Source organism: Argopecten irradians, chromosome 4, assembly GCF_041381155.1.
Source record: "Argopecten irradians isolate NY chromosome 4, Ai_NY, whole genome shotgun sequence".
NCBI classification, from domain to species: Eukaryota; Metazoa; Mollusca; class Bivalvia; order Pectinida; family Pectinidae; genus Argopecten; species Argopecten irradians.
This window is the reverse complement of record NC_091137.1, coordinates 1,506,870-1,523,434: the sequence shown is the minus strand read 5'-3', so window position 1 is coordinate 1,523,434 and position 16,565 is coordinate 1,506,870. Positions and strand designations below refer to the sequence as shown.

The following is a 16,565-nucleotide window of genomic DNA, read 5'->3' as shown; positions in this document are numbered from 1 at the left end:
AGACATAATTGATGCCTGCTGTCCTCATTAAACATCCTAGTAAATAGTTAACAGACATATTTGATGCCTGCTGTCCTCATTAAACATCCTAGTAAATAGTTAACAGACATATTTGATGCCTGCTATCCTCATTAAACATCCTAGTAAATAGTTAACAGACATAATTGATGCTGCTGTCTTCATTAAACATCCTAGTAAATAGTTAACAGACATATTTGATGCCTGCTGTCCTCATTAAACATCCTAGTAAATAGTTAACAGACATATTTGATGCCTGCTGTCCTCATTAAACATCCTAGTAAATAGTTAACAGACATATTTGATGCCTGCTGTCCTCATTAAACATCCTAGTAAATAGTTAACAGACATATTTGATGCCTGCTATCCTCATTAAACATCCTAGTAAATAGTTAACAGACATAATTGATGCTGCTGTCCTCATTAAACATCCTAGTAAATAGTTAACAGACATATTTGATGCCTGTCTCCTCATTAAACATCCTAGTAAATAGTTAACAGACATATTTGATGCTGCTGTCCTCATTAAACATCCTAGTAAATAGTTAACAGACATATTGATGCCTGCTGTCCTCATTAAACATCCTAGTAAATAGTTAACAGACATATTTGATGCATGCTGTCCTCATTAAACATCCTAGTAAATAGTTAACAGACATATTTGATGCCTGCTGTCCTCATTAAACATCCTAGTAAATAGTTAACAGACATATTGATGCTGCTGTCTCATTAAACATCCTAGTAAATAGTTAACAGACATATTGTGCATCCTCATTAAACATCCTAGTAAATAGTTAACAGACATATTTGATGCCTGCTATCCTCATTAAACATCCTAGTAAATAGTTAACAGACATATTTGATGCCTGCTATCCTCATTAAACATCCTAGTAAATAGTTAACAGACATATTTGATGCCTGCTGTCCTCATTAAACATCCTAGTAAATAGTTAACAGACATATTTGCTGCTGCTGTCTTCATTAAACATCCTAGTAAATAGTTAACAGACATAATTGATGCCTGCTGTCCTCATTAAACATCCTAGTAAATAGTTAACAGACATAATTGATGCCTGCTGTCCTCATTAAACATCCTAGTAAATAGTTAACAGACATAATTGATGTCTGCTGTCCTCATTAAACATCCTAGTAAATAGTTAACAGACATATTTGATGCCTGCTGTCCTCATTAAACATCCTAGTAAATAGTTAACAGACATATTTGATGCCTGCTGTCCTCATTAAACATCCTAGTAAATAGTTAACAGACATAATTGATGTCTGCTGTCCTCATTAAACATCCTAGTAAATAGTTAACAGACATAATTGATGCCTGCTATCCTCATTAAACATCCTAGTAAATAGTTAACAGACATATTTGATGCCTGCTGTCCTCATTAAACATCCTAGTAAATAGTTAACAGACATATTTGATGCTGCTGTCCTCATTAAACATCCTAGTAAATAGTTAACAGACATAATTGATGCCTGCTGTCCTCATTAAACATCCTAGTAAATAGTTAACAGACATAATTGATGCCTGCTGTCCTCATTAAACATCCTAGTAAATAGTTAACAGACATAATTGATGCTGCTGTCCTCATTAAACATCCTAGTAAATAGTTAACAGACATAATTGATGCCTGCTGTCCTCATTAAACATCCTAGTAAATAGTTAACAGACATATTTGATGCCTGCTGTCCTCATTAAACATCCTAGTAAATAGTTAACAGACATAATTGATGCTGCTGTCCTCATTAAACATCCTAGTAAATAGTTAACAGACATAATTGATGCTGCTGTCCTCATTAAACATCCTAGTAAATAGTTAACAGACATAATTGATGCTGCTATCCTCATTAAACATCCTAGTAAATAGTTAACAGACATAATTGATGCTGCTGTCCTCATTAAACATCCTAGTAAATAGTTAACAGACATATTTGATGCCTGCTGTCCTCATTAAACATCCTAGTAAATAGTTAACAGACATATTTGATGCCTGCTGTCCTCATTAAACATCCTAGTAAATAGTTAACAGACATATTTGATGCCTGCTGTCCTCATTAAACATCCTAGTAAATAGTTAACAGACATAATTGATGCTGCTGTCCTCATTAAACATCCTAGTAAATAGTTAACAGACATATTTGATGCTGGCTGCTGTCCTCATTAAACATCCTAGTAAATAGTTAACAGACATATTTGATGCCTGCTGTCCTCATTAAACATCCTAGTAAATAGTTAACAGACATAATTGATGCCTGCTGTCCTCATTAAACATCCTAGTAAATAGTTAACAGACATATTTGATGTCTGCTGTCTTCATTAAACATCCTAGTAAATAGTTAACAGACATAATTGATGCCTGCTGTCCTCATTAAACATCCTAGTAAATAGTTAACAGACATAATTGATGCCTGCTATCCTCATTAAACATCCTAGTAAATAGTTAACAGACATATTTGATGCCTGCTGTCTTCATTAAACATCCTAGTAAATAGTTAACAGACATAATTGATGCCTGCTGTCCTCATTAAACATCCTAGTAAATAGTTAACAGACATATTTGATGCTGCTGTCTTCATTAAACATCCTAGTAAATAGTTAACAGACATAATTGATGCCTGCTGTCCTCATTAAACATCCTAGTAAATAGTTAACAGACATATTTGATGCCTGCTATCCTCATTAAACATCCTAGTAAATAGTTAACAGACATAATTGATGCCTGCTATCCTCATTAAACATCCTAGTAAATAGTTAACAGACATATTTGATGCCTGCTGTCCTCATTAAACATCCTAGTAAATAGTTAACAGACATAATTGATGCTGCTGTCCTCATTAAACATCCTAGTAAATAGTTAACAGACATAATTGATGCTGCTGTCCTCATTAAACATCCTAGTAAATAGTTAACAGACATAATTGATGCCTGCTATCCTCATTAAACATCCTAGTAAATAGTTAACAGACATATTTGATGCCTGCTGTCCTCATTAAACATCCTAGTAAATAGTTAACAGACATAATTGATGCCTGCTATCCTCATTAAACATCCTAGTAAATAGTTAACAGACATATTTGATGCCTGCTATCCTCATTAAACATCCTAGTAAATAGTTAACAGACATAATTGATGCTGCTGTCCTCATTAAACATCCTAGTAAATAGTTAACAGACATATTTGATGCTGCTGTCCTCATTAAACATCCTAGTAAATAGTTAACAGACATAATTGATGCTGCTGTCCTCATTAAACATCCTAGTAAATAGTTAACAGACATAATTGATGCTGCTGTCCTCATTAAACATCCTAGTAAATAGTTAACAGACATAATTGATGCTGCTGTCCTCATTAAACATCCTAGTAAATAGTTAACAGACATAATTGATGCTGCTGTCCTCATTAAACATCCTAGTAAATAGTTAACAGACATAATTGATGCCTGCTATCCTCATTAAACATCCTAGTAAATAGTTAACAGACATAATTGATGCTGCTGTCCTCATTAAACATCCTAGTAAATAGTTAACAGACATAATTTGATGCCTGCTGTCCTCATTAAACATCCTAGTAAATAGTTAACAGACATAATTGATGCTGCTGTCCTCATTAAACATCCTAGTAAATAGTTAACAGACATAATTGATGCTGCTGTCCTCATTAAACATCCTAGTAAATAGTTAACAGACATAATTGATGCTGCTGTCCTCATTAAACATCCTAGTAAATAGTTAACAGACATAATTGATGCCTGCTGTCCTCATTAAACATCCTAGTAAATAGTTAACAGACATATTTGATGCCTGCTGTCCTCATTAAACATCCTAGTAAATAGTTAACAGACATAATTGATGCTGCTGTCCTCATTAAACATCCTAGTAAATAGTTAACAGACATATTTGATGCTGCTGCTGTCCTCATTAAACATCCTAGTAAATAGTTAACAGACATATTGCTTACGTCTCATTAAACATCCTAGTAAATAGTTAACAGACATATTGATGCCTGCTGTCCTCATTAAACATCCTAGTAAATAGTTAACAGACATATTGATGCTGCTGCCTCATTAAACATCCTAGTAAATAGTTAACAGACATAATTGATGCCTGCTGTCCTCATTAAACATCCTAGTAAATAGTTAACAGACATAATTGATGCTGCTATCCTCATTAAACATCCTAGTAAATAGTTAACAGACATAATTGATGCCTGCTGTCCTTCATTAAACATCCTAGTAAATAGTTAACAGACATAATTGATGCTGCTGTCCTCATTAAACATCCTAGTAAATAGTTAACAGACATAATTGATGCTGCTGCTGTCCTCATTAAACATCCTAGTAAATAGTTAACAGACATAATTGATGCTGCTATCCTCATTAAACATCCTAGTAAATAGTTAACAGACATAATTGATGGCTGCTGTCTTCATTAAACATCCTAGTAAATAGTTAACAGACATAATTGATGTCTGCTGTCCTCATTAAACATCCTAGTAAATAGTTAACAGACATAATTGATGCTGCTGTCCTCATTAAACATCCTAGTAAATAGTTAACAGACATAATTGATGTCTGCTGTCCTCATTAAACATCCTAGTAAATAGTTAACAGACATAATTGATGCATGCTGTCTTCATTAAACATCCTAGTAAATAGTTAACAGACATAATTGATGTCTGCTGTCCTCATTAAACATCCTAGTAAATAGTTAACAGACATAATTGATGTCTGCTGTCCTCATTAAACATCCTAGTAAATAGTTAACAGACATAATTGATGTCTGCTGTCCTCATTAAACATCCTAGTAAATAGTTAACAGACATAATTGATGTCTGCTATCCTCATTAAACATCCTAGTAAATAGTTAACAGACATAATTGATGCTGCTGTCCTCATTAAACATCCTAGTAAATAGTTAACAGACATAATTGATGTCTGCTGTCTTCATTAAACATCCTAGTAAATAGTTAACAGACATAATTGATGCTGCTGTCCTCATTAAACATCCTAGTAAATAGTTAACAGACATAATTGATGCTGCTGTCCTCATTAAACATCCTAGTAAATATAGTCAACAGACATAATTGATGCTGCTGTCCTCATTAAACATCCTAGTAAATAGTTAACAGACATAATTGATGCTGCTGTCCTCATTAAACATCCTAGTAAATAGTTAACAGATATATTGATGCTGCTGTCCTCATTAAATAGTCAACAGACATAATTGATGCTGCTGTCCTCATTAAACATCCTAGTAAATAGTTAACAGACATAATTGATGCTGCTGTCCTCATTAAACATCCTAGTAAATAGTTAACAGACATAATTGCTGCTGCTGTCCTCATTAAACATCCTAGTAAATAGTTAACAGACATATTTTATGCTGCTGTCTTCATTGAAGAGTGGTCCTCTCTAGTTCATTTATATAGTAATTTACATTGGATATTCCTTACAGTGTCTGTTATGGAGAGGTGTCTGCTATATAAAGGTGTCCGTTATTACAAGTTTGACTGTATATGAATAAGTGCCCTGATCAAAAATTTATATTTTCATGAATTAAATGTTGAAGATAACAATATGACACAAATGTTTATGTACACAGAAGTGGTTTAATGTATTGAATGTTTTATAGAAAATGTTTAACGTGAAGGATATACCTCAACTACTCTAAGTAAAGTGGAAAGTTTTAATTTGAGATCTGATATTTCCTGGAGTAAATCATACTCTATACTAGTTGTACCACAGATGGATGGTCGTGTCAGAAAGAGCATACAACATTCAAGTTAAAGTCTTTTTAGGTTTACAACTGATAAGAAATCATCACTAAGTTTTCACGTTTTATCCTACTTTGGTTGTTTGTTTTATCAGGTACCCAGCCCAGTGGTCCATCAGCTCCCCCGTCCCAGCCCCCAGCTCAGAACTACAGTAAGTACTGATTTGACTCCTACATTTTTTTGTGGTGTATATATTTATATGTGTATCTTGTTTGATCCTTGATCAGTAGTAGTTAATTTATGTGATAAACTACTGTTATCCAACATATTAAAGCTAGTTTTAGCCCACCATCATCAGATGGTGGGCATTTAATTCGCCTTTCGTCTGGGCGTGCATTAACACTTCCTGTTATCGCAATTTCTCATAAGTCCTAGAGGGATCCTTCTCAAATTTCATATATAGGTTCCCCTAGGACCCTAGTGGTGCATATTGTAATTAAAGACTGATCAGACTACTTCTCAGAAAGCACGCTTGAGATCTGTCTCAAATTTCATATGTAGGGGTTTCCATCGAGCTCTAGTTGTGCATATTAAATTTTGGGACCGATCTGTTAACAAGATGGCCAACAGGTTGCCATCTTCCATTTTGGTATTAAAAGTTTGTAACCGTTATTTCACGTGAAGTAGTGAAGAGGTCTGTCTCAAATTTTATATGTATAAGCTCCACATAGGTCCTAGTTGTGTATATAGAATTTTTGGGCCTATAGACAGCCATCTTGGATTTTGATAGTTGGAGATTGAAAAGTAGAGAAAAGATATAACCTCTTTTCATTGTTAGATATATAGATCATTCTTTGGTGGGCGCCCCGATCCCTCTGGGACCTCTTGTTTATTGGTAATTTCATTTGCGCAAAAATTTACTAAGCGATGCAAGTTTTATAAAGTTAAACAGTCTCTGGTAGTTGTGGTAAGAGTAACTTTTATTTACACTCTCTAACTAATCTTGTCGTCCCAACAGATCAACAAGGAGGTTGGGGCGCACCTCCCTATGGACAACAACAGGACATGAGTAGATCTATGCCAGCCATGCCCTCCGGCTTCAACCCCTACAATCCTTATATGGGGCAGCAGTATCAGCCCCCACCATACCAAGGACAACAACAACAATACCCAGGGCAACAATACCCTGGCCAACAACAACAATATCCTGGGCAACCACAGTACCCACAACAACAACAACAGTATCCTGGAGGTCAACCGCCATATCCACAGCAACAACAGCCATATCCAGGGCAACAACAATACCCCGGGTATCCCAACCAGCAGCCTGGCCAGCCACCTTATCCACAGAACACCCAATGGAGATAGGAATGGATGTTTGTGTGACTTACAGGTTGACTATAGAAATATTATCTTATATGATTCTGAATGGATATCTAACTTGCTATTTCTCAGACACTACACAGGAGAAAAATAATTAGTGCTTTTTGTGATAGGTTGACTTACTTTAACTTCTTTATTTATCCTTCGATTGGCCAGGTCTGGTGCTTCAAGACATTTATCCTGAACATAGGGCAGGGGGTATGTGGAGAGAATTCCTTAAGCAGTTATTCCCCTTGCACTACTATAATTTTGTATATGTTCTCTCCAGAGCTTCACTTCTTGAGCCTTACAGTACTTAATCAAAATCATATAATTTTTTATGGATTCTGGAAGTTATGACCATGGTCTAAATGCAGAACCTGACAAAAACGTCTATAAAAAAATAAACCTCAGGCTAACATTTGCAATTGCTCAGATGAAGAATTGACTGATCTGATAATAATTACATGAAAACTACAAAAAGCTTTTTATACAGACAGTGTGATATTATCAATGTGTAGCTATGCTAGCAAATTTTATACAGACAGTGTGTTATTATCAATGTGTATTCTGTCTGCTATGCTAGCAAGTTTTGTAGGTCTGAACAATCGCCTGTTGATAATACAAGACACTGAAGAGTCCTTGTTATAAAGTCTAAAACAATGTACCAGACATCAATATGAATTATATCACCTTTACTGTAGTGTCCCTTTCCTATGGTAAAGGGTTTGTAGAAATGTATCATGATCTTAGAAAATAAATGTGATTCTCATGTTACACCGAAATGTCCAATGAATATGTGATTTTTGTAATAACTTTTAAAACTTGGTATTCTAGTGTATTAACATTACTCTGTTTTGTGAAAATGAAAGGGATTTATTCATTTTTTAAGATGTTGATTTCCTGTGAGTGATATTTCCCCACGATATTGATCTGTAAGTGCTAGGAGACTTGTACTGTTAAGCTGTGCTATTTACGATCACAGTTTATCCCTTAATACCGATTTTCATGTATGAATATGACTAATGTTAGATAATATATGAGTTATGAGCGGAGGACAGGCTGACAAATCATGGTTGATATTCCTACATAACACTATAAGTACAGATAATAGATTGAACAGCCTACAGGAGGATTTGTTATTGGTTGGGTGAAGACCTATATAAGAAAATTGTTTGAAAATTGAAATTGAATTAGTTATACACAGCCTGCATTGATATGACTCTAGGTTATGATTGTCATGAAAATTGTGTAAATACTATAAAAGAATTTTTTCAAATCTAATTAATGTTCCATTTGACATTGGAATGAGTTGGTATGACACAGTAGCTGTACAAACTTCAACATTATATACTATGATTCAGCCAGTAAGTGATATGTACCCAAGTCAACAAAACCATGTTTTTAGGTGATTTATTTATGATTCCTTGTAATTTATTTGTATTGATTATTGTCCACAGATTTAGTGATAAGTTGGTTTCCTTACTGCTAGTAATCAGTTCTATGTATAACTTTTCATGATTTCACTACCATATAATTTGGATTTTTCCTTAAATCAACAAAAAACTTGGTTAAACACATTTTAGGACAGCACTCAAGTATCTTTGTTAAGTATTTATAGACTATTGTAAACAATGCATTGATTTAAGCATTAAATCTTTTTTTTCTGATGGAATTATTTTTATTTTCTGTTTATATCAAGTTCCAGTGTTCGTAACCTGGGTTTAGACATTGGTGCAAGGTCAAAAAGAGAACATCCACATGATAGAGATGAAATAGGTACCTGGAAACCAGTGAGATGCAGTTTTCTCTTATTTTGAAGACAAGAGATATATATATTATACCGTTAAGAATAATTATGTATTTCAAATTCAAAAATGCAACCTTCAATACGTCGAAGATACTTTGTCAAAAGTTGTATCATTATCAACTAAAGCAGATATACATATAACTGTGATTAGGTCAAGGTCATGCAAGGTCAAACAAGTGTAAAAGTACAGGTTTTTATTAAACACATGAGGAATTCCCCACATGTTCAAACACACTGTCACCGTGTATAGTCAACCAAGGTTCTGTCAGGACTTAATTTGTTAGCTTAACATAGAGAATAGCGTTTAATGACAGAAAGACTAAAGGCAATGTTAATATGTAGGGCAGATATTTATTAGATATAAATGTAACTGTGGTTTAGTCAGATATATAATAAGGACTGATCATGTTTACAAAGAATAGCCCCTTCTGTATAGGTCCCATCTACCTATAAATAGATCCCCTCAGCTTCCCCAGCCAGTTCCAGCCCCTACTACATACACATACACTATACCCTAGCTTTACAATGAATCCTTAACCGCTACTAGTGGATAGTGCACTACATTGGGAGAAAGGGACGGGGTCATAAATACTCCCCAATGGAGAAAGGGAGGGGGTCACGAGTACTCCCCTAATGGAGAAAGGGAGGGGGTCATGAGTACTCCCCTAATGGAGAAAGGGATTGGGTCATAAATACTCCCCTAATGGAGAAAGGGAGGGGGTCATGAGTACTCCCCTAATGGAGAAAGGGACGGGGTCAGAAATACTCCCCTAATGAAAGTATGGAGATCCTAGAGAGAGGCCTAAGGGATCAATAGTCGAATAATGGCTTTTAGAAGTCTAGGAGGAGGTGAAGTCACAGCTTAATGGAAGCCTTATACCTAAATAGAAGTGACTGGAACAGGTCTTTTTTTACCCTTCCCAGGAAATCCCAACTCATACACAAAAAGGTACATACACTTACCCACTCACAAACCGTTTTACTCCCTAACTTTGGCTTACCCTTAATTGAGGTGCTTGTTACGAGGGACAATTTCCTGTAAGATATCCATTGTACAATATCTTATTCTAAAATATATATTCCAATATCCAAAACAGAGGATCTTACATTAGTGGCTATGCAATATAAACTTTATAAAATGAGTTCAATAATTTGATATAAGGCAAGTGGCATATCAAATTATTTAACAAGTTTGTTCAATTTCATATCACATAGTCACGCATGTAAGATTCTATTTAAGTATTTATCACATAACTTTTATTAATAGAAATATATGAAATACTCCAAATTTTGTCTTTATATCAAATGTTAGAAATCTGGCTTGGATGTGCTGGAACAATCATGAGTATGACGTCAAAACTACATGTGACATCATTAAAATGTTATTAAACATGTGTCTTACGATATTTATGATATGGCTGGATGGGCCAGTCATCTGATAGATAAATCTAATTTTTTTACAAAGTACAATTATTGGGGTTTTTTTTTGCAATTTTCACAGCAATGATGTTTAAGGTGAAGATACATAAAAAAATGTTTGTTGAGTACCCAAATTACTATAGCTTATGCACTACAGTAAAATTGATTTTTGGTATCTAGCCTTTGAACAAAATGTCAACAATATTGTACAAAGGCTCGAGCTCGCTACCAGAAATATAAATTAACCATAAGCTATATCGCTGCCACTACCAAAAGATCTTGACATTTATTATTGTCATCTGACTGAATTAATTTGCATGGATAATTATTTGCAAGTGATATATTTGGTTTTTTTTTTACAGATTTTTTAAGAAACCCAAATATTTATCAGCCAGCCAGTCATGCATGGATAGTTTCAGTTGGCAATGATGAGCTGACCATCCATGCCAACTGTCTTTGTTCAGTAAGCATCCTCCCAAAACCATCCAAACAGTGCATGCAGATCTAAGTCATTTGTGTTATCATTCCTAGATTTCTCAATCACCAACCCAATTCACTCTAGCATTCTGTTACCATTTCTTTCGTAGCTTGAAACATGAAGATTATTTTTGGCTAGAAATTTCTGACAAGTCAAATTTTCATGGGCAAAAATAAGGCTCACAAGAGTTTTTATTTATAGTTCCTCAACAGATAATATACAACGGGTCTCTGCTCAACCTATTCTGTATTCGCATACATTACCTAATAATTAAATGTATATATAATATGCCCATGTGGGTAGGTACTGATTGTCATTTTTAGGTCATCTGACGGAAGGTCAGGATGACCTATTGTCATCGTGTTTCGTCCGTCGTCGTGCGCCGTCCACCGTCCGCCTTGCGTCGTGCGTCGTGCGTAAGACTATTTATACAAAAGCCTACTCCTCCTTCATTCTTTTCACAGCACTATCAATTGGATTGCTAATATATTAATCTAAATACAATCTTCATATGCAATTTTGCTTGTATTATATTTAAAGTTTCCATTTCCTTCAATCTTTGTGTTGCAAACATTTTTCAAAATAGAGTTACCTCTGTTTTCAGTAACTAGTGAAAAAAGTACTACAAGTTAAGTAATTTTTAGCTCACCTGGCCCGAAGGTCCAGTGAGCTTATGTCATGGTGGGCGTCCGTCGTCCGTCCGTCCGTCGTCCCGTCCGTCAACATTTCCTTTAAATCGCTACTAGTCATTGAGTTCTGGATGGATTTTAACCAAATTTGGCCACAAACATCCTTGGGGGAAGAGGAAGGGAACTTGTATAAATTTTGGCTCTGACCCCCCGGGGGCAGGAGGGGCGGGGCTCAATAGAGGTCTATAGAGGTAAAACATATAAATCGCTACTTGTCCTAGAGTTCTGCGTGGATTGTAACCAAATTTGGCCAGAAACATCCTTGGGGGAAGGGGAACAGAACTTGTATAAATTTTGGCTCTGACCCCCCGGGGGCAGGAGGGGCGGGGCCCAATAGAGGTAATAGAGGTAAAACATATAAATCGCTACTTGTCCGTAGAGTTCTGCGTGGATTGTAACCAAATTTGTCCAGAAACATCCTTGGGGGAAGGGGAACAGAACTTGTATAAATTTTGGCTCTGACCCCCCCCGGGCAGGAGGGGCGGGGGCCAAATAGGGGAAATAGAGGTAAATCCTTTAAAATCGCTACTTATCCTAGAGTTCTGCATGTAACCAAATTTAGCCACAAACATTTCTTGGGGAGAGGGAATCAGAACTTGTATAAATTTTGGCTCTGATCCCCCGGGGGCAGGAGAGGCGGGGCCCAATAGGGGAACTAGAGGTAAATCCTATAAATCGCTATTTGTCCTAGAGTTCTGCATGGATTGTAACCAAATTTGGCCACAACCATCCTTGAGGGAAGGGGAACAGAACTTGTATAAATTTTGGCTCTGACCCCCTGGGGCAGAAGGGGTGGGGCCCAAATACAGTAATAAAGGCATCATGATGAGTCAAATACAGTAATAAAGGCGTCGTGATGAGTCAAATACAGTAATACAGGCATCGTGATGGGTCAAATACAGTAATAAAGGCATCGTGTGATGAGTCAAATACAGTAATAAAGGCATCGTGATGGGTCAAAATACGTAAATAAAGGCATCGGATGAGTCAAATACAGTAATAAAGCGCTCGTGATGATCAAATACTGTAATAAAAGGCGGTCGTGATGGGTTAAATACAGTAATAAAGACATCGTGATGGGTCAAATACAGTAAAAGGCATCGTGATGGTCAAATACAGTATATAAAGGCGTCGTGATGAGGTCAAAATACAGAATTAAAGGAATCGTGATGAGTCGAAAAAAAATAAAATAAAAGGCATGTGATGGGTCAAATACAGAAATATATGGCATACGTGATGGGGTCATATACAGTAATATAAGATGCAAATACGTGGCATCGTGATGTCATAATACAGTAATAAAGGCACTCGTGATGAGTCAAATACAGTAATAAAGGCATCGTGATGAGTCAAATACAGTAATAAAGGCGTCGTGATGGGTCAAATACAGTAAATACAGGCATCGTGATGAGGGTCAAATACAGTAATAAAGGCATCGTGATGAGTCAAATACAGTAATAAAGGCATCGTGATGGGTCAAAATACAGTAATATAAAGGCATCGTGATGGGTCAAATACAGTAATAAAGGCATCGTGATGGGTCAAATACAGTAATAAAGGCATCGTGATGGGTCAAATACAGTAATAAAGGCATCGTGATGGGTCAAATACAGTAATAAAGGCATCGTGATGGGTCAAATACAGTAATAAAGGCATCGTGATGAGTCAAATACAGTAATAAAGGCATCGTGATGGGTCAAATACAGTAATAAAGGCATCGTGATGGGTCAAATACAGTAATAAAGGCATCGTGATGAGTCAAATACAGTAATAAAGGCATCGTGATGAGTCAAATACAGTAATAAAGGCATCGTGATGAGTCAAATACAGTAATAAAGGCATCGTGATGAGTCAAATACAGTAATAAAGGCATCGTGATGGGTCAAATACAGTAATAAAGGCATCATGATGGGTCAAATACAGTAATAAAGGCATCGTGATGAGTCAAATACAGTAATAAAGGCATCGTGATGAGTCAAATACAGTAATAAAGGCATCGTGATGAGTCAAATACAGTAATAAAGGCATCGTGATGGGTCAAATACAGTAATAAAGGCATCGTGATGAGTCAAATACAGTAATAAAGGCATCGTGATGGGTCAAATACAGTAATAAAGGCATCGTGATGGGTCAAATACAGTAATAAAGGCATCGTGATGATCAAATACAGTAATAAAGGCATCGTGATGGGTCAAATACAGTAATAAAGGCATCGTGATTAAATGGTCAAATACAGTAATAAAGGCATCGTGATGGGTCAAATACAGTAATAAAGGCATCGTGATGAGTCAAATACAGTAATAAAGGCATCGTGATGAGTCAAATACAGTAATAAAGGCATCGTGATGAGTCAAATACAGTAATAAAGGCATCGTGATGGGTCAAATACAGTAATAAAGGCATCGTGATGGGTCAAATACAGTAATAAAGGCATCGTGATGAGTCAAATACAGTAATAAAGGCATCGTGATGAGTCAAATACAGTAATAAAGGCATCATAATTGGTCAAATACAGTAATAAAGGTCAAATACAGTAATAAAGGCATCGTGATGAGTCAAATACAGTAATAAAGGCATCGTGATGGGTCAAATACAGTAATAAAGGCATCATAATTGGTCAAATACAGTAATAAAGGCATCATGATGAGTCAAATACAGTAATAAAGGCATCGTGATGAGTCAAATACAGTAATAAAGGCATCGTGATGGGTCAAATACAGTAATAAAGGCATCATGATTGGTCAAATACAGTTATAAAGGCATCATGATGGTGGGTCAAATACAGTAATAAAGGCATCATGATGGGTCAAATACAGTAATAAAGGCATCAAATACAGTAATAAGTAAAGCATCATGATGGTCAAATACAGTAATAAGGCATCTGATGGTCAAATACAGTAATAAAGGCATCATGAGGCATCAGTAAGGCATCTCAAATACAGAAATAAAGGCATCGTGATGGGTCAAATACAGTAATAAAGGCATCGTGATGAGTCAAATACAGTAATAAAGGCATCGTGATGGTCAAATACAGTAATAAAGGCATGTGGGTCAAATACAGTAATATAAAGGCATCGTGATGGATGGTCAAATACAGTAATAAAGGCATCATAATTGGTCAAATACAGTTATAAAAGGCATCATAATTGGTCAAATACAGAAATAAAGGCATCGTGATGGGTCAAATACAGTAATAAAGGCATCGTGATGGGTGTGATGGGTCAAATACAGTAATAAAGGCATCGTGATGGGTCAAATACAGTAATAAAGGCATCGTGATGAGTCAAATACAGTAATAAAGGCGTCGTGATGGGTCAAATACAGTAATAAAGGCATCGTGATGGGTCAAATACAGTAATAAAGGCATCGTGATGAGTCAAATACAGTAATAAAACAAATCAGATAAAATGCATGCAAACGTTTTAATAATGGTTTGCATAACCATTACTTTGCTCCATTAGCAGTGAAGTAATAGGCACCAATTGTAGCTCTACAGACGACATCATTATCTGTCTAAAAGTCTTTTGAGCTACAATATTGCAGCTAAAAGGCCTCGTGATGGGTCAAATACAGTAACAAGAGGCCCAGAGGGCCTGTATCGCTCACCTGGTTTGTAATGCCTAGTAAGGTTCATTGTTTCTTTTCTGAAGGAATTTGAATATTTACCTCTAATTCCCCTATTGGGCCCCACTCTTTCTGCTCAAGAGGGTTAGAGCCAAAAATTATAGGAATTCTGTTAACCCCAAGGATGTTTCTGGGCCAAATTTGGTTAAAATCCAAGCAGAACTCTAAGACTAGTAGCGATTTATAGGATTTACCTAAATTTCCCTATTGGGCCCCGCCCCTCCTGCCCCCAGGGGGTCAGATCCAAAATTTATACAAGTTCTATTCCCCTTCCCCCAAGAATGTTTCTGGCCAAATTTGGTTTCAATCCATGCTGAACTCTAGGACAAGTAGCGATTTATAGGATTTACCTCTATTTCCCCTATTGGGCCCGCCCCTCCTGCCCCCGGGGGGTCAGAGCCAAAATTTATATAAGTTCTGTTCCTATTCCCCTAAGAAAGTTTCTGGCCAAATTTGGTTACAATCCATGCAGAACTCTAGGACAAGTAGCGATTTATAGGATTTACCTCTATTTCCCCTATTGGGCCCCGCCCCTCCTGTCCCCAGGGGGTCAGAGCAAAAATTTAAACAAGTTCTGTTCCCCTTCCCCCTAGGATGGTCCTGGCCAAATTTGGTTACAATCCATGCAGAACTCTAGAACAAGTAGCAATTTATAGGATTTACCTAAATTTCCCCTATTGGGCCCCGCCCCTCCTGTCCCCGGGGGGTCAGAGCCAAAATTTATACAAGTTCTATTCCCCTTCCCCCAAGGATGTTTCTGGCCAAATTTGGTTACAATCTATGCAGAACTCTAGGACAAGTAGCGATTTATAGGATTTACCTCTATTTCCCCTATTGGGCCCTGCCCCTACTGTCCCCGGGGGGTCAGAGCCAAAATTTATACAAGTTCTGTTCCCCTTCCCCCAAGGATGTTTCTGGCCAAATTTGGTTACAATCCATGCAGAACACTAGGACAAGTAGTGATTTATAGGATTTACCTCTATTTCCCCTATTGGGCCTCGCCCCTCCTGTCCCCGGGGGTTCAGAGCCAAAATTTATACAAGTTCTATTCCCCTTCCCCCAAGGATGTTTCTGGCCAAATTTGGTTTCAATCCATGCTGAACTCTAGGACAAGTAGCGATTTATAGGATTTACCTTAATTTCCCCTATTGGGCCCCGCCCCTCCTGTCCTCGGGGGGTCAGAGCCAAAATTTATACAAGTTCTGATTCCCTTCCCCCAATGATATTTCTGGCCAAATTTGGTTACAATCCATGCAGAACTCTAGGACAAGTAGCGATTTATAGGATTTATCTAAATTTCCCTTATTGGGCCCCGCCCCTCCTGTCCCCGAGGGGTCAGAGCCAAAATTTATACAAGTTCTGTTCCCCTTCCCCCAAGGATGTTTCTGGCCAAATTTGGTAACAATCCATGCAGAACACTAGGACAAGTAGCGATTTATA

General features: G+C 36.6%; 1 protein-coding gene across 1 annotated transcript in view; it reads left to right on the top strand.

Annotated features, from left to right (window-relative positions):
- LOC138322030 (programmed cell death 6-interacting protein-like) overlaps positions 1 to 8,775 on the top strand; it is a 162,201-nt gene extending 153,426 nt beyond the window's left edge. The window contains 2 exon segments of the mRNA XM_069266085.1: positions 5,898 to 5,954; positions 6,762 to 8,775. Coding sequence (XP_069122186.1) covers positions 5,898 to 5,954; positions 6,762 to 7,111 — 407 coding nt within the window. The 3' untranslated portion in view covers positions 7,112 to 8,775.
- Positions 8,776 to 16,565: the final 7,790 nt, after the last annotated feature.